Genomic DNA, 19,518 nt, shown 5'->3' with positions numbered 1-19,518 from the left:
CGATTGATTTTTGTTTAATTATATGTTTCACGTACGTTGACCACGTGTATCCTTTTTTTTTGTCGAGAAATGGCCTGAATGTGAAACCGATATTTCACGCGACCCAGTAGGTATTATATTTATATACGGCCTTATTTTGTGAACGTATGTACAACACTGTCGGCGATAGGTTTCCACGATTCGTCGCTAAACCGGGGAAGTACACAAAAGCGGGTATTTCGACATCGAGAGCTCCACCGACGACAAAGTTTACGCGCGTTCGCGTTGCTTGCTCAAGAGTCGGCCGTTTGCTCAAGCTTCCGGCTGGCTGGTCGACGATAAGGCAATGGACGCGTGGGAAGGGTTCGCGTTCGCGCGGGAAGGTGAAAACAAGAAAGTCTTTCAGATCATGCACTTTCACGCTAATCCGATCGATTGCTCTCGCTCGTGACGACCGCGACGACAAGGAGATGAACGCGCCAGATGATTGCGGCCTCGAGTAAAATCAACTTCCTCCGCCCTATAAACGTTATCCTGACCTGTCGCCCGTTCCGTGACCCATTTCCCCCCGCGGGGAGGAAAAAGGAGGATACATCCCGCCGCAAATAACCGTAATCCGCCGCGAGGTCGTTACGAGGATTCTCCAACAAAACGAATTGCGCCGGGCACTCGTTTGCTATTTTTCAGGAATCAAGCCGCGCCGTCTCGCTCCGCCTACGCACTCTCGTTGTTTGCTCTGATAACAAGTTTCTTTCATTTCCCTTTTTGTTATAAAATATTTTTAGAAGAAGGCGTATAATTTCAGCAGTTTCTCCGTACTCGGCAAAGCGAAGGAGTTCTTCCAACAAAAACCTTCCGCATTTCCTCGAATTCTTCTCTTATCCGCGAAATTGTTTAAGCGTTCTTTATTCCTGAAAATTTCGCGGTCGTTAAGTAGTCAATGACCGAACGATTTTGTTCCATCCTTTTGCTGGCTTCGTCGGTTTTGCCGCAGCCATTTGTTCCGGGCTTTCGCAACGCGGCTCGCTAATTACTCCGCTGTTTAACATACCCCGCTAACGTCCCGCCTCTGCATGCTCCCTCCCGTCCACCGTGCGCATTCCTGCCAGACCCGCTGGTATCAGCAGAGCTGGGTCAAATTTAATCGCCGGACAAGTTTCCGCTCGGACGTCTGCGGTGTCCGTATGGCGCCAGAAAAGATCAGAAACGTAATTACTTCGCGCGACGATCGACACTTTCGAGACAATGGCGAGGAGATACGATGTGGGAGAGATGTGCATCGACTCGCGCGACTGTCGACTTTCGCATAATTCTAATTGCGATGACGTTTAATTAAGTGCACGGCCGCACGCAATCGGCTGCGCGTTTAATTTGTACGGTTCTCTCTAGCGCTGTCAATCGAGATAAAAGCTATTTCATATGCCGAACGAAACAATTTGATTATCGCCGGATCGATATTTATGGGCGCGGAGATATGTATCTGTGGCTTTGATAGAGCGCTAAGCCACGCGAGACGAACACCGTAGTAGCACCGAAGATTACCTTCTTGCTGGATTTAATCTTTTAAGTGTTTGCTTTCTTTTATTTACGAAGATTTTCATCAGCGATACAGTTTCAATGATTAATATTCAGGGTTCGCCCAATTTTAAGTACTTCCCCGCGTCGGAAACATTCAATCGCAATCGTCTGCATTTCAACAATTGCGCGCTCAATTTCGCAATCTTTTCAATCGCGGCTGTTCCGCTTTCGTCGTAAACACATGTATATCCCACGGTTGCGATGGCACGGCGAATGGTACGGCGATTGCTCCTTGACCTAAAGGAGAAAGCATTATATATTGATGATTAGAAGCAGCCCATTTGCAAATTAAAGAAATTAAATTTTCAAGTTTAATCCGTAAGCTTTTCAATCTCATCGAATCTTTTCACCAAGTATGATTAGAACGGTTTATAATGTCAGCTTGAATCGAGGGAGGCACCGAAATGTTGCAAGATAAACGACGCGATAGCAATATAATAGGAGCGTTAAAGTTCGAAACTTTGCAGATATCGCTTCTACTTGTAAAAGTTAAATGAATACGTGATCGGAGTGCTTGAAGATCCCAGCGACGTGGATCGAAGAGACCTTTTCGTGCGTTCGAGATCCGCGACACGGATGAATAAAAGCGCCAATCTCGTTGGCAAATACTTGGCCTGATGAAGAGACGATCGCGCGGAGTGTTGCAAATGCACAATGGGCGCGACGCGGCAGCAATGGCAAATGGTATTGTCCACTCATCGGCCATTAAAGCGGACGCTAAACTGTCAGTATCAGTGTTAGGCAGTGTTAGGCAAGTGCAGCTGTCCACCCACGCGCGTTACGTAGGTCCAAACGTGCGTGGTGCGGAGCAGCGAGTATATTCCACTTTTGTGTAAGGTCACGCGTGAAGCGAACTGTATTCGAAGACGTTTATAATCGTATCTCCTTTCTTAATGCGCGATCTACGTCTGAAAATAAATAACCCTTAACCGTGGATACATACTTTTATTGTATATACATTAGCGGATGCGGAGCCTTAGGGAATCCTACTTTTAGATATAAAAATACGGAAACAAAAATAATTGCTTTATATATATATATTTGCTGCTGTATATTCCTGGATTCTTGTTTGCGTTAGTTTGTTTTTAGATAAAACTTGATCCTGTAGAAAATTGACGGAATTCCAGAGGTTTCACGTCCACAATTAAGAGTTAAAAATGTCATACATCTAATAAAAAACATATAAATCGCTTTTATGTGCTGCTAATAAGATAAGAATATAATAAAATAGGTCGAGAGTGAAAGGGAAATGCAAAAAATACAAAACAAGAGAAAATCTTCTATGCTTAATTAGCATCAATGTTTAATTAGAGCCATAATCGCGTAGGCAGAGTGAACATTTATGGACGTAATTGCACAAGATAATTTTCCATCGCATGAATCTCGTGGAAATTGAGTTAATAAATCAACGCCTCCATGGCGCAAAGTGTCATGTAAAGTAGTCACACGATCGCTATCCCATTTAATATCGTTTCTACTGCACACACACACACACACACATTTAACTTTATTAAACGCTTTATTAAATGTTTCATTTCTATAGGACGATTTATGTGAAACTACCACTTTGAATATTTCTTTTATGCTTTTCAAGATAGCAGAAGAGACGATTGCGTTGTCACGCCTCTTAAAATTCGGAAGAAGCAAAGAGAGTTCGTCTTTCTTGGACAGATCACATAACTGGAGCCTGAAAAATATTGACTACACGTTCAGTCATTATCCGTCACATCTGCGACGACGTTTCGAGGCGGAGAGCGCGTTATTGCATCAACATGTGTGATATCGGGCATTGCTGACTTAATGCCGCGATACGTCAGAGCTATTGCGTTGCGATTATTGCGAGTTAAACCAGAATCGATGTCGCGACATCGATGTTATTGCGACGCGAAGTGCAAACGTGCGCACGTGCGCGTCGCGTTCCTCCTGGAAACCGTTGGATTCCTTCCATCATGGAAGCCGCACGGAGCTGGCCAAGCTGGTTCAAGGCCGTCGCGTGGCACACACACACACGCACACACGCATCCGCACGCAGAATTGCCGCGACTTGTCGCGACCGCCTCTCCCTTCCGTCGATCCTGTTTTACTTATTTGACGATTTGATCGCGAGATCACCTGGAGACACATATACCCGCTTTTCCTACGTTCCGCGCCGCGAGATTGGAATTTTCGCGTTAGACGGATGATCGCATGTGTGTGTTAGACGTCATAAATCATAAATGTTCCAACTAGTGCTTGATAACGAATTCTAAAGGCTACTATACGTCAAATTATTTCATTATGAATAATAACATAAGCGTACGTGAGCATACCTAATCGATATCTAATTCGATATCATATTTTTAGCTGAATGTGTGATGGATATTTTATCGATCAAAGCACTTTAGATTGTATTTATGCAATTGCAAATCTTTACGTAGCAATCTCTATGTAGAGTACAGTAACGCAGAGGAGTACAAGCAACCGAATTCGATGCGGAATTCGCAGATGCATCGTGAAAATTAAATGAGATTTAAATTGAGAATAAAAATAAAAATAAAATTCAGGAATTTTACACTTCACTCTTAATTTTTTCTTTATAACTTATATATTATGTATTATTTTAATATACATATATTATCTTCTATCATTTTTATCTTGACTTATCGCACTCGTCGAATTGATTAGATATCTTAATCCTTGTATTATATTTAAACACATTTAAATCACTATCGAGGAAATTCAATTTGTGCAGCTGTTGCTTGAAGAACGGTTCTATCAGATTGCCGGTTGATTTATTGACGAGGATATATGGAATTAGCGGGAGAACGGCTCTCTTCTCTCGCTGCGGTCCTAAAATAACGAGAGTTCAACGGTAGCACATTTTGCAATTATAAATGACGCTGTTTTCGTCGCGTCGAACGAATCTATATGCACTTCTCCCGACCGCACCGAATCCGGGAACCCCGGTCGAGGATATTTGTTCCCTCGGAATGTTTTCGAGAGTCATGTGATAAGCATCTTCGGTGGCGACGTTGCCAGGCGATCGATACTTCGCCAAGAAGCTAATGATTAAATTTAATTTAGTAAGAAGCTTCTCCTCTCCGTTCCAATCGAATTTCACCGCTTACACTTAGCTGATGATATATATGTGCACGTGTCTTGGAACAAACGCTGCAAAATGCCGCATTCTTGAGTCAACCCGGAATCGAGTGTCCCTCGCAAAAATGAGGCAAAAATAAGGCATCATTTACGTGTCGTAATCTTGAGCGGGAAACGTCTTTGAGGAATATGGAAAATATTAATATAGACTTATTATATCATCTAAATTTAAGGAATTTGAGAAATAACTCGTCAGTCTTGCTCGGTTCGGAAACGCGTCGGTATCTTCGTCGAGGAAGCGCCGATTCTAAATCGTTGGAAGGATCTCCGTGGAATACACAGGGTGTCTTCGTCCGGAGACACCCTGTATAAGTATATTTAATGCGCAATTGAAGATGCACGCGTGATCGCTTTACGACGCTGCGTCGTAATACGTGTCACGCGGGAAGAAAGAAACGAGGCGACGACGACGGTTCTTTGACCATTAATCGCTTAGCACGATTCTCGCCTCGCTCATTCAGCGCCGCTTCCGTCTTCGGCACAATATGGCGGCGAACGAAGGTCGAGCCGTGCCTCCGTATACGCGACCATGTAATAAATTTTACAAGCGCAAGCGCGTCGTGTTACATCGCGCAACGAGCCCGATGAGCGGGAGTAAAAATATACGTCGAGGCGATCGGAATTAACTCAATTCCCGATTCCGCAGTCGTGGAATGTCTGCTATTGAAATAAAAAAATGAGACATTCGAGACTGATGAATCGCGTGAAATTACGCGTCGTCCTCGGATGCCGGTTGTCCTTCTGTCGCTCTGCACGTCTATAATCTTGCGGATTATATATACATATAATTTGTAATCCTTTCTCTCTTTCGTTTCGCAATAGAATTCCTCGCGTCGGCGGATGCGTTGGAAATCGTTCGAAAAGCTTCCAGAGGTTTATAAGTGGGGATTAAGTGGATTAACCCTTTGCAAGTCGAGCTGGACTCGACATAATACTCTGCCTTTCGCATAGTTCTCTGATGGTTCGAGTCGATGCATGATATAATCGTCAAACTACATTTCTGAGATCTCTAGAAATTCTTTTAAATAATAAAAATTCTTGAATTTATATTATACTTTGATTGGATTTAAAAAAAAAATTAATTCTCGCTTATCTGGAAGAAATAAATTGGACTGCAAAAGGATCAAGTCAGTCGAGTTCGAACTATATTTCTGAGATTTCCATAAATTCTTTATAATAATTCTTCGATTTCATATTATACCTGCTGATTATATTGAAAACAAAATATTCGCGTCTCGTTCATTTGTGAGAAATAAATTGGACTGCAAAAGGATCAAATCGGTTAAACTATATTTCTGAACTCTCCATAAATTCCTTACGATAATTCTTTGATTCATATTATACCTGCTGGATAGATGGAAAACAAAATATTTGCATCTCGCTCATTTGTGAGAAATAAAACTTGGACCGCGAAAGGATTGAGTCGAGCTCAAAATTCTTCTTTCGTTATTTCTACGCGTCGGCGAGATCGGCGGGAATGCCAAATGCGTACGTTGAACGCAATTCTCGAAGTAGACCGTAACGACGGGGGTGTTACCGCGCAAGAAGTTGGCTTCCCGACGAGGAAGAGGAACTCGCCGCCACGACGAGAGCGGACGAAGCGTACGTGACTTCGAAGAGACTCGGTCGTGCGTCGAATTTAATCTAATCAAACGATCGTTTACGTTTACAAGGTCCTAAGCTCGCGAACTGACACGATCCATCTTCTTTCTCGGCCGCCGAGAAGCTCGACGCTCCGTCCCTCCTTCCCTCTCTCTTTCTCTTTTTTTTTTCTTTCTTTCTCAAACAATGCTTTGTGCCGGGGATGAGAGTCTCGTAGCTAAGACACGTTCGCGTATCATACAAGAATTGTATGTTTATCAGCGACGATAAACATATCCTGGTCTGGTTTGTCTTATGCTCTCTCTCTCTGTTCCGATATTGTATAAGTTTCATCAAATCTGAAGGAAATTGATATATCCGACATGCAATCTATGATGTTATTTAATGTACGTTGAACACCAGGCCGTGTTTCGATACGGCATGCGATAGGATAGGACGCATATTTGATACGCGAGCTGAGTCACCGGAAAGAGGAACGCTCGAGTACCTTATGCGGCTTGGAAGGCGCAAGGAAAATACGTAGAGCATACAATTCGGGTGGCTCGGAGAAAGACGAATGTTAGGAATGTTATTTCTGTCTCCCGAGAGAAGAGCAAGCCCGAAATGTCTGTTCAGGCTTACGGGATAATTAACGCTTCAATGACATGCATAAAATAATACTTTTTATATGTCGAAGGATCATATATCATTCTTGTGCTCAATCATGCACAGTCATGCACAATTGTCTCGAGGTAGCTTCGAAAGGAGAAACTTTGAACCGAAGGACGGAATCTTCTTTTATGAAGTTGTTGGGGATCGTTAGGAACGTTTCTCGGAGAAACCTTCGAGTGCTTCGTCACATTCATTCATCTGATTCATCTGACTTCGGTTCCGGGAAAGATGCTCGAATATTCCAGAACGGAATCGTTCTGTACAATATCTCATTAAATCTCATATTGTGGCAACTCGACGTCGAAGTTCATTTCTCGGCCTTTGCCGAGTCGAGTCGAGTCGAGTCGCAGCAATATGGTGTGACGAGCACGTTGCGAGAGACATGGCGTCAATCGTCGACGCCAGAAAGACCCCCGGCGAGCGATTACTTGAGTTGCGGTTGCCGGCCGGAGCTCGGCCGTCGTCGGCGTGTAAATTTTGCAGATGCTAACGAGAGCTCGTCGCATCGTATCGACTTTGGGGTGGGGAAAAATGCATCGTGGCGGCAGCCACGTGACGAGATCAATTCGCGAGACACGGCTAGTCGCGTTGTTGTCGACTCGCCGACCTCGTCCCTGATGAAAATCCACCTAGGAGATCGCCTACGCAATAAACAGCCGCACCCTGAACCAGTTTATCATAGGAGGCGCGCGAGAAAATTCTCGAAGACGCTCGGGCTAGCGGAGAGCTAGAACGGAGAGCCGACACACGCGGCTCGTCCGCCATTTTCCGTTACATTTTCGAGATTTTACGGGACGAAGCGTCGCGAGGCGGGAATTTCCGCCGGAGATCACGCCTCGCCCGCGACTCCCCCGGGATCCTCGTCGGAATTCCGTCGAGAAATTCCGCACGGGGATCCGCGACGGGTGCCCGCCCGGGATTCTGAAAAAAAAAAAGTCGCATCTCTCGGCCGCAATGGCGTCGTTTGCTGATGTGGCCGGCGTGCCCGAGAAAACGGTTGCTCGTTGCGGCATGTGCGACGAACGGAACGACGCGAATGGAGCGCGGTTGTACGTGGTGCCATCTGTCGGCGGCAGGTGATACTAAATATGACTGCGCCGCGTCGCGTTGGATGGCGCCATGATACTGAATTTAATTCGTAGCGTCCGCATGATTATACAAATCGATTATTTCTTTATAAATAAATAAATAAATAAAAAATATATATACATACAATTGCTAATTATTGTGTAATATAGTTAAATATTAGTTACATACAATTTTATATATAAATTGCATATATTAAATATATAAAATTACATGAATAAATTGTAATTAGATATAAAAATATTTAAAAATCATATTTTAATTCCCTGTGCCATAAATATTAGAAAAAACTTGTATAATTAATTACAGCTAATGAACATAAAGGAAACAGCGAATTTTCGAATATTTACAATAAGCTCTCTAAACTTAATAAAATTTTATTTCAGTTCCTCGATCTCTGTCATTGGTTTCGTATTTTAGTTTTTCAAATAGTTCTTTAAAATTTTCGCAAACTGGAGATTTTGAAGATCATTAAAGATCTAATTTGCACGTTATGTATTTTTTTGCAGTGCACGGATTTTGTGAAGGCAGGAGCGGAGCAAGGCTTGACGCCATCCGATGTCGTCCTGGCCGCCGATATCACTTTCTCGTGCGTGGCTGACCCTCAAGCAGCTAAAGATGTAAGTATTCGAAAAGTTAAAATATTACTCTCTAAAGATAATCTATCTTATCCTCCAACATAGCTGTGCTAAGAACTGTCGGGAATATGTGCGGAATTTCACGTCATGTCACGTTAAAACTGTTTTCCAGATGGTTTTTGGTAATTGCGGCGTCTTGACGGAGATATCACCCGACAAGAGTTACGTCGAAATGACCGGTATTGACGCGGAGACATCTCAGGACATCGCCGAGGCGATAAACGGCAAGGGTGGTCGCTATCTCGAGGCACAAGTACAAGGGAGCAAAACGCAAGCGCAAGAAGGCACTCTGGTCATCCTTGCCGCTGGAGATCGGTCGCTCTTTGACGATTGCCAATCCTGCTTCGAGGCAATGGGCAAGAACAGCTTCTACCTCGGCGAAGTCGGCAATGCTTCCAAGATGAATCTTGTACTTCAGCTAATGGCTGGTGTCACTCTGGCAGCTCTGGCCGAGAGCATGGCACTCGCGGATCGCGCTGGACTCCAGCAAAAGGACGTTCTGGAGGTTCTGGAGTTGACATCTCTGGCGTGTCCGGCAATTCTTGAGAAGGGCAAAGGTAAACGTCGATTTGTCTCGGCCAGTTGTTTCTTCCACGTCTGCGTTAATCCTCACTTGACTCGGCACAACGATAATGCACTTTCTAGTAATTTTAATAATAAAGATTCTATCTCTAATAACTTTATTATTTTAATTATAACAATAATATAATTTTAACGATGCTATATTCCTTCTTTACCAAACTGATTGAGAATTAAGAGTTTACGTATCGAACTTGTAATTAACATTACTCTGATTTTGCTTCGCAGCGATTATTGAAGGCGGTTTCCCTACTCAGTTACCGTTACAACATATGCAGAAGGACCTGCGACTGTCGTTAGGCATGAGCGACCAGTTGGAGCAACCTTTGCCGCTTGCTGCCGCGGCGAATGAAGTATACAAGCACGCAAAGCGTCTTGGATATGGCGAACACGACGCCTCGGCCGTTTATATTAGGGCTAGGTTCTAACGCAGCATGCGCTTCGTGTTGTTGTCACCGAGCTTCTTCATATTTATTGCGATACCTGACGTTGTTTCCCGCCGCTAAGAAAGAGAGAGAAAAAGAGAGGGAGAGAGAGAGAGAGAGAGAGAGAAAGAGAGACAGAGAAAGAGAAAGGAGAGTACATATTACTGTATACATAAAAAATATATTCGTATATTTTTTGTTTGATATAAGTTGACGATTTCGAAAGATATACACGCCGTCATTTGTGTAAACATCTGTGAGGTTTTACGGAAATAGAGAATTGAAGTTAAGCAACGAGGAAACAAAAACGCGGTAGCAAATCGTAGAAGAGCTTTGTCGACGCGCGTCGCGAAGAAAAATGTTACAACTATTTGGAAAAAAATTATTTTTTTTTAAATTTTCTCACTATGACAATGATTTGGATTATCAACTATGGCAATATTCTTTTTTTCTGATATCAAAGCGATAGTTCCCCGTGCGCATGTCGATGAAAGGAATATTTTTCTTCGCACGCGGACGGAGGATTAGCGTCGGTTTGATTAACAGTCGAGCTCCTGAGTCGCGTTTCGGTTTCGATCGCGCGCAAGACGCCCACCTAACTCGGTTTCGAGAGATTCGGGACGTGTCGAAAAAAGAAAAATGTGCCTTACGATACCGATTGAGGGAAAAGGCTTAAATAAAACGTTGCGCGAGATAGCCGCATTGAAAGCGGTTCATGATAAACGATCACACTGTATCGGCGTGAGATTATGTCAACGACAGGGAGATCGACGAGCTCGATCACGACGGTGACGGTCACAAATGTTAATGACAGTAGCCACGGAGAAGTGTAGAGACCGCACGTTTTACGTGGTGCAATTGTAAAGTTAAAATTACGCGAATATCTTAGAAGCGTTCGCCAATCCGGAGCGATAACGGCAAGGGGTTGACGACTGATCCTTCCTTGCATACTTTCGTCTTCTTTATGATCTAAAGGATAGCTTTTAATGGACTATTTTATAGACGCACTTTTATTTTCATAGCTTTCTCGAGTTTGTATGTCACACTTTGTACAACGAACAGACGCACATGTGTTATCTTGCGCTGTTTATTAGTAAATTAGCAGATCTAACTAAAGGATTAGTTATTTTTCTGGAGATTTATCGGCAAACCCACATGACAGTACCGTCATCAATTCGTCCGTGCAGAAAAAAAATTCTTATGAAATCGTGAAGTTCGACGTTTGAATTGGAAAAGGAAAGATATTAACGCTCGCATTAACTTGGTTCACTTTTACCGACGCTGCTGTTAATCGACAAGCTGACGTGCAGCGCATTATAAATTAATGAAGATACAGAGGGACTGAGAAAAATGTTATTTAGAATAGATATATGTGTATATTATATGTTGCGTTTTCTTATCTCCTTAACAACGTTAACGATATCAGCTTTCCTCGAAGGCCTGGCCTTGAAAGTAGTAGTAGAAATTGAAACTGTACGTCCGCAGATATTTTGTACTTTTAGTCATTCCACAGTTTTGAAAAGGAAAGTTTCAAACTCAAAGTCGCAAGCCGAGCATAATAAAATCTGAATAAAAAGTACACATTGATGAATGATTTTTGCGGGTCACTTTCCCAAAACTTTCCCTAACGTAATTCGTTTAGTATACCGAAATTTGTTTACAAAAGCGAGTCGCGTGTTCGACGGACGTCGAATTCTCGGAACGGTTCGCGATAACGTACTCCACTACCGCGTACGAGTCACATGATCGCATGATCTCCGCGAGAAGAGAATCCTGAGGAGAGAGAGAGAGAGATGAATGAGCGAAGGAAGCGTTTTCGTTTTCCCAGGAATATGATCTCGTGGGCGACGCGCGTCGAAATCGAGAGTGACTGCAGGATCGCGAATTGGCCTGCGTGGGAGACTCGGTCGAGGAACCGAAAGAAGAAAAAGATGCATGAATTTCCCCCGGATGTGCAAGAAAATATCGTCGGCGTTTTAAGATGCATGAAAATCCGTAGAGAGAATTTCTTCACGTCGAAATAAATTTGCGCCATTTATATAGAATTTTTTATCTTTTCCCTGCCAAATTATTGCAAACTTTTTGTGAGAGTTCTTGAACATTGATTTTACAGAGCTCAGGCGATGCCCGATAGAAATGCGTGAAGTACTTTCTAAACTGTTGTCTCTGATATATTTTTTTTATATTCTTAGATTAAGAACTGCAAATTTTTACGTTCAGCGTTTAACTATGATTTTTGTCGGAGAAAATATTTAAAGAAATGATTAAAAAACATGGAGAAATTTTCTTTTGGCGGAGAACCCAAGCGAGATTATTTCCGCGTCGAAGAGTCAACTTTTTTTAAATGTAGTTTCCATTTCTCTTCAGGCGGCAATCCTTTCAGATCACCTGCACTCTTATCTACAGATATTCCTCGAAATCGAATGGATAATTGCGTCATTCACGCGGCACAGATCTCGAATTTATGTAAGCGCGTGCGGGAAATTGCGTAGCGTATAGCTGAAATAACAGTGGCTTGGCGCCATATCACGCGCGACAATGTAATTAGACACATACACAGTTGACAATTAAATAATAACATCGCGATGACACATTGTATGTGTATGAACCTGCAACCTGTGGGGCAGAGATAGAAAGAAGGAATATTATATTCTACTGCATTAAAAAAAAAGCATAAAGGAGGATATATTATTAGTAAATATTAAGTTTACTAAAGAAAAAAAAACAAGCAGAAATCGAAGGAGAAGGAGGAGAGTAATGTGGGAGTAATTAGTGTGAGTGCGAGCGAATGAATGAGGGTATACGTTATGCGCGTTACGTCGGCAACAGACGTTATATGTTTTGTCACGGATACACAATGGTTTTTAAATAAATATCTATTTGACCTATGAATTTTATCTGTCCTGCCCCTGAAATTGTCATACTTTTCTTTAAGTGACGACTTCGTCGTCTACTTCGTTTACTTGAATAATTTGATTTATATCAGGCGTTGTCCTTCGGACTTTTGTTCTTCAATTAATTCAGCAAATATGTATATTGATTTTAGATTAAACGTTCAGTCTAATACACTTATATTTTGGATTCTCATAGATATATCTTATTAATTGTATTTTATATTTCTATCTTCTAATAGTAGCAATAAGAAAAGGCGGACATTCGGTAAAACAATCGTCTGAGGCTTAAGACTGTTGTATCTTTACCTTCTACCTTGTTTATTGTGAAAACGCTTAAGCTAGACATCTAGGTAAGTGAATAAAGCGCCTTTGCTTGCTAAAGTTCAGAAGTACTTCTCGAGCAAATTTAGACTTGTTTTAGTTAATGTACGCCATTTTAACGGTTGACCTACATTTATTTTAATTAAAATTTGTAAAGAAAACGGATATACAAGTATTTATGTTATAATACACATCGCAGAGTGTGGATCTAAAAATACAAATTAAAAAATAATATTGGAGTGTTAATGACCACACATTTTTTGTCGTAGGCAAGTTCGAAAAATAACTGTCTCAAAATTATTCTTCTGTGAGAATCTGCTGAAAATGCGTTGCAAATAGCCAAGTTATGCTTAGCGTTTGGAATTTTGCAACGGCAGAACACCGAATTTCCTGCTTGAACCTGCAATTATTCGGATCTTTTGATGTTATAGATTAGGTATACATATATATAATTTGATTTGATTCGATTGATGGATCTGAATTCTAATGAAATATTAAAAAAAGCTAGGAAAGAAACAAAAGCTTGTTATTTTTGTTTGCGGTTTCGATATTACTTTCACTCCCTTGAGTCTTCCTTTGTTCGAACTGTCCGAAGAATCAACCATCGATTGTGTTGATTATTCATTCCGTTCGAAAAACAAAAACTGCTCAAATTTAAAGCTCGAATGTGTTCTCACATACGCTTCGAATTGTTTCGAATAATATGAAATATTTTAATAGTATATTCTGGAAATTAAAATAACAATTCTAAAGAATAAATAGGACAGGGAGAAATTAAATGGATTTAATAGGACTTTTGATTGCGATGAATTTTATAACATTGATGCTATTAAAATATTGTGATTGCAAAACGGTCTATCTGGTTTTAGAAAGACATGGATTAGAGAATGTAGAAGTGACAAGTTTTTTGACTCTAAATAAAGCAATAAATATTAAGTAAAATGCAATTGATTATTTCGTTATTCAAAGACTATCTGAAGTCTGAGAATACTCTTAATTTTCCACCGTAAAGTAATCGGATCTAATATCTCTGAACGCTGAAATTATTTCATTAGATATTGTACGAATATTTAAAAAAATCTACATATTTCAATGTGTTCGTCGATGGTAATAATTTTCGTTTCAAAAGATATACATATATGGCAATTTTCGCAATAATTTTTTGACTTAGAGGCTACACGTACAAGCTGCCACATCTAAATATTGCTTTCTTTAATCAATTTATAATGCAAAAGTTCCGTTATTGTTTCCCTCAACTTCCCTATTCTGAAGAAAAAATAAATAAAATACAGCTGGCCGACAGGGTTGGGCATTTATGCATAAAATATAATAATTTGCATGTACACAATGTAAACTATGTAACGTCAGGTAAACAATGAGTCCATGGAGCATTCATATTTCACCAGAAATATCGGAAATTTGTTTTGTTTGCAATTTTAATTTTAGTTACTGTTACTTAGTTTGAGCACAATTTTTAACATGCCACGAAAAATTAACAGAGCAGATCAGCGTAAATAATATTTCTATATTAGTATCATGTATTTTTATATATCACTCTACAGTTAATTAATAAATAAATTACAACTGAAATGAATCTAATTTAATCCAGTCTAAAATTATTTTTATTTTTTAGGACTGTTTGTAAAAATACAATTTAAAAAAATCAATTAATCAGTTAATTTATAATAATTTACATTGATTAAAGAGTAATGTACGTGATAATTGGCCAACTAAATAAAAAGATATTCTAACCAGAAAAGAAATTTAATTACGTTTTACGTCGCTTATATTAATTGTCTACATGAAAGAGATTTGAGTAAACCTAACGTAAACAATATGTAAACAATGCATGTAAATGCAATTTTGAAATTTGCAGCACAATCCTGGTTGCAAGTAGATAATCCTCGGCTCAATTTACACGTACGCACGCGCGTACATGTGTCAACGTTAAGAGAAGCGACAGAACCGCCTCCGTCAATACACACTTACGCGCGGCGAGGAAGGGACGAGGCGAATAGTGGGGACCAACACAGCACTGCCAGCGGTGAGGAAGGGGGGGGGGAGAGACGGGCAGGCAGTGACGTACAAGCGGACGAGAGGGAAGGGACGCTCACTGCCGTCAGATGACACCTGTGGCTCGACCCCCACGATCAGTACAGCCGCGACTCTGCACGCGTTGCTCCGCCGTGTTGTTTTTACGTGCTCTCGCTTCCGCGCTCGCGCGCGTGCGCGCACACGCTCACTCACCGCACTCACTCGTGTTCGCGCACACCTGGTCTCGCACACACGTAAACACACGAGCGCGCGTAGCACGCCCGATAGCGAGAGAGCGTCGCGCGCGTACGTACGCACGCACACGCGCTCATCGATCGCGTGCGTACACGCGTGGTAGTAACTAGCAACGAAACGCGGGGTACACGTGTTGCGTCGTGCATTTGTTCGTACCACGTGCACGATTGTCGGCGAGCCGCGGTCATGTAGCCGCCGCGCTCGAGGAGAGAGTTCAGGACGGAGCGGAGAGGAAAAGAAAAAGAAAAAAAAAACGGTATTTGTCTCTCAAAATGTTATACACGTATATACCGCGCAGCGCCGCAGCGCTCACGGGAGGGACCCGGCCGCGGCGGCGCTCCCGATTTCCCCGAGTTCGGAATTTTTCGGTGCCACGCGAAGACGGGCCCCTGCATTCGTTTGTCGCGCGCGGTACGCGAGCACAGAAAAATCCTTCCCTCGTCCGCCCGCGTGCCCCCCTGGCACGGGCAAACACGTGTGCCCAGTCTGCCAGTGCGCGGCCGGAGCGACTCCGGATTGAGAGCGATCGATGACGTCATAGGTTCGCCTCGGTTCACGCGGGCGCCCACGTTCGAGTCCGAAGTTTGGAGGATTCGGTTTCGATATCTTCTTCAAGGAACGATCTGAATTTCACCTCGATCGAAATTAGCTAACAGCGTCGCGAATAATGGAACGAATCCATCGTTCGTTCCCATCGGGGCCCGTTCCCACCGTCTCGTCGCGAATAAAAGGGGGTCACTTATTTTGCGTTACGCGCGGCATCGGAACGTCGATCTCGTCGCTTTCGAGATCCTGCGCGAAGGATCTACACTATTTTACAGCATGCAAATTAACCGTCGGGATTCGGGCTGCGGCACGTGGAAAAACTTAAGCGTTAAGCAAAATGACCGATAAGTAAGTAGCTATTTTAAGTGTTCGAGAATACTCGACTGTGATCGGTTAGTTTGCTTACTTGCTTAAGTTTTTCTGCACGTGTCAGGGCCCTTACTTTCGTCCGTGGGGGATTTCGAGCTCTCGCCCTTGTGCCCGCGCCGAGGAGAAACGCCCCGGCCCGGCCCGGCTCCGTCGTCGACGACCGACGCACGCGACGACCGCGACGTCCGTCACGACCGTCACGTTATCTCGCGGGGGGGGGGGGGGGGCGCGGGGGCCCGAAAGCGGGCGATCGGTCGCGGATACGCCGAGCCGAGCCGAGGCCGAGATCGACGCGGTGGCGGCATGTAGATCCTAGGAACAAGGTCGTCGATGTGGAGCGTTACTTTCTAGACGGCGCGGCGTTTCCGACGCAACCGAGAATTATCGAGAATACACACCGCCGCGCGCCGTTTCCCACCCAGAATCCGCGGGTGGGATATAATAATAGAGAACTTATCCGTTGAATATACAATATCGTTTTCCGGCTCCTCGAATTGGCTACCTGGAGCAGTCTGAGAAATTAATATAGGGATTCTGATGTAATATTGATTTAATCTGTATCAGCATCAGCGAAGATCCTTAGGTCGAGGTTATTTTATATATTCGTTATTTTTTAGACTAAAGATTTTTTTATTCGACTAACTAGCTATCTTTATTAATTATAATCGTCACGACCATGGGTTTCGGTCCTTCTCGATCGATAAAATCATCGTAAAGAATTTATAGCGAAAAATGTAAATAATAAAGCGCTTTTTATTCAAGATTTTTCGGAAATTGCTCATCAAGTAAATGCCAGGCCTTCGACTGCGGACGGCGTTGACGTATAGGATGTTTAGCGAAATGCCGACAAAGATCTACATACATAGAATTATCTTTCTCGAAAGCCGTTTAATCAAATAAGAGATGTATATATTTATCTTGGATCTTTTATCGGTTCTTTTGCGATATATCCGGCGTACGATCGGCGATAATCGAGACGTTTCTCGCGGATAAAAGAACGGGTGAAATTCCAGCCAAACGTGCGAGTTCAGGCACGCCTGTCGATTTACGAGGCCGTCATCTTTCCGCCGATTAATACGGAAATAAATCGGGGCAATCGTATCGCAATTTGCGTTGCGGAGTCGCGCGCCGCTGGGCTGCCTCGTTGATAATTCCAGCTTCGCGCGTCCGCGATTAAAGGGTCAAGGCATCTCTCCCCGTCGTCGCCTCTCTCGCGCGCACAGTGGCGCACACCTTTATCTCACCCATATCTCGCGCGATAGGCGTGTCGTTTTCGTAATACGCGCATCCTCGCCTTTTATTCTCGCGGTCTCGCTCGCGGCGAGAAAACGGAGCGCGGCCCGCATGCCCGCCAATGCGAGACGGAGGCACGTTTCGCCGGCGAAGAGAGACACGCGAAGAGACTTCGGAAATCCCGTTCTCGGCGGCGCGGCGCGGCGCGGCGGCTCTCATCTGCATGGCGGGCATCTCGAAACGGCCCCGGCGTCGATTACCGATCGATATACCATACCTCGTCCCGGCGGAATCGTACGGCCGAATCGTGAGACGGGAGGAAAAAAAAAAGAGCGGAGCGGAGCGGATTCCGCGCGCGCGACTTCTCATCGACTTCCATCTCGAGAATCGTTGCAACTCCGGCCATGCAAAACCGTCGCGTTTCTAATTCTCGAATTCCGGCTGTCCTGGGCAAACGTTTCACTCATTCTGATCCTTCGGCCAGTTTATTTGGATACTCGATTTTCATCCTCGAAAGTGATCGTTGCGCGGATCTGTGATTTTTGATGACGTTAAATATTCGGATGTAATATTCGGAAATCAGAAATTACTCAAAGTTTACTTGAAATCGAACAAGGACCAAGACTGTCCGACATCTAATCTCACTGTCTATGTGCTTTCGAAAAGTTTTTCATTGCTTGCTAAAAACTGCCGGTTTTCCTACATTTTTCTTAAGGAAAGATTGACCATTCTTTCTGCAATACAAATTTGACATTTAACGAAGACTTCTCTTGGTAACGATCAAAATCTCTAAATGATATTAAATAGGTATATAATCTTGAGATGTCGTTGAGATTGATTAATCATGTTTCGAACCTTTTTGAACGTGAACGTTTTGTCTTATAAATGCTGAATTTTTAGCTTTTTAATTTTTTTCGTGCAATGTGCTGTCGTTTTCGAATTCTTTTCATGAATTTTTTAAATTTATGCAAATTTTTACAAGACTGGCTGGAGTACATTGGAACAGAAATCTCTTCAGAGCATATAATTCAGCATAAAAATTTTTCCATAATATTTAAGAAGAGTCTTCGTTTTTACGTATGATTATTTACGGAAATAATCCAACACTTTGAAAACTATACAAAATTTTTTGATAATAAGGAGATCAGTTAAATGCGTTAAAAAATTTGTAAAACTATAACGTTCATTTTTACCAATGCAGATTAACTTTAATCTCAGTTTAACTTACTTTTCATCTTTTTCCAGTTCTAAGAATTAGAACAAGATAAAAAGTAAGTTAAACCGAGATTATAGTTAATCTGCATTGGTAGAAATGGACATTAGCAGAATTCATGAGCTTTTAAACGAATTATTACTTTTATTATTACTCTTATATTAATTTTTATTTTTTATTACTCTTTCTCGAAAATAAATGGAATAGGTGCAAAATGAATTCTCTCGATGCGAAAAAAATGTGATTTTTTTCTGTCAAAAAGATTTTATTTTCCAAAAGCCTGTTCGAACGCTCGCGTCTCCCAATCAGTCCGGATAATGGAGATTCTACTGTAATTTCATTGAATTCAACGGAAGTATCCTATTGACCGTGCGATGACAAAGCTTTTATTGAAACAACAAAATGTTCGCGTCGTGTTGACGATACTTTACGGACGTGGTCACGTTCGTGAGCGTAACGCGCGTGTTCGTGTGTGAGGTATCGGTCGATGAGGCGATCTCGGGGAAGAGTGAGACAGAAAAAGAGAGAGAGAGAGAGAGAGAGAGAGAGATGCGAAGCCGTCTGTGGGGGAAACAGCGTGGACAAGATTACGATGGCGACGTCGTGCCGACGAGTCCAGTCAAGTCGAGTCTCTCTCTCTCTCTTTCCGTAACCCGAAGCAGAAAATTCACCTCGGTTCGAGTATCCCCTGGAGATTAACCCTTTCCGGCCGAGAGATTTCAATCGTGCGTTCACGACGCATTGTGTCTTACTTTAAGCATATTTGAACGCGATCTTGGGAAAGCTGCGTCATTTTCTTTGAGGTTCTTTTTTTTACGACGAAAAGACTCGAGAGAGGAGGACCTAAAATACGATAAAAATGTCTTAATTAGTTTAACCTGCGCGACGGTAGATAGCAATTGCTTTGAATAATATACGCGACGGTCATTAAATTATGAAATTGACGTGTGCTATGTTAAAGCGGTGTAAATGCGAAT

General features: G+C 42.6%; 2 protein-coding genes and 1 long non-coding RNA gene across 3 annotated transcripts in view; 2 read left to right on the top strand and 1 right to left on the bottom strand.

The window, feature by feature from the left end:
• The window catches only part of Ndf (Nucleosome-destabilizing factor), a 36,696-nt gene extending 24,128 nt beyond the window's left edge, over positions 1 to 12,568 (top strand). The window contains exons 8-10 of the mRNA XM_071703880.1: positions 8,544 to 8,654; positions 8,785 to 9,229; positions 9,480 to 12,568. Coding sequence (XP_071559981.1) covers positions 8,544 to 8,654; positions 8,785 to 9,229; positions 9,480 to 9,679 — 756 coding nt within the window. The 3' untranslated portion in view covers positions 9,680 to 12,568. The remainder of the gene's footprint in view (positions 1 to 8,543; positions 8,655 to 8,784; positions 9,230 to 9,479) is intronic.
• LOC139771231 (uncharacterized) lies at positions 1,534 to 3,293 on the bottom strand. Its single transcript, XR_011717886.1, has 2 exons — positions 2,059 to 3,293; positions 1,534 to 1,794 (listed from the first exon to the last, which is right to left on the bottom strand). It is a non-coding gene; the product is annotated as an uncharacterized lncRNA (long non-coding RNA).
• A 2,493-nt stretch (positions 12,569 to 15,061) lies between the features above and the next one.
• Positions 15,062 to 19,518, top strand: part of Lilli (AF4/FMR2 family member lilliputian) — a 205,543-nt gene continuing 201,086 nt past the window's right edge. Inside the window, exon 1 of the mRNA XM_071703782.1 lies at positions 15,062 to 15,436. The gene's annotated coding sequence lies outside the window, so the exon portion shown is untranslated. The remainder of the gene's footprint in view (positions 15,437 to 19,518) is intronic.

This window comes from Temnothorax nylanderi, unplaced genomic scaffold, assembly GCF_030848795.1.
Source record: "Temnothorax nylanderi isolate EJ_2023f unplaced genomic scaffold, tnyl_v1.0 TNYL_tig0003_pilon, whole genome shotgun sequence".
Classification (NCBI taxonomy): Eukaryota; Metazoa; Arthropoda; class Insecta; order Hymenoptera; family Formicidae; genus Temnothorax; species Temnothorax nylanderi.
The sequence above is the reverse complement of the archived record's forward strand: the minus strand, read 5'-3'. Positions and strand labels throughout refer to the sequence as shown.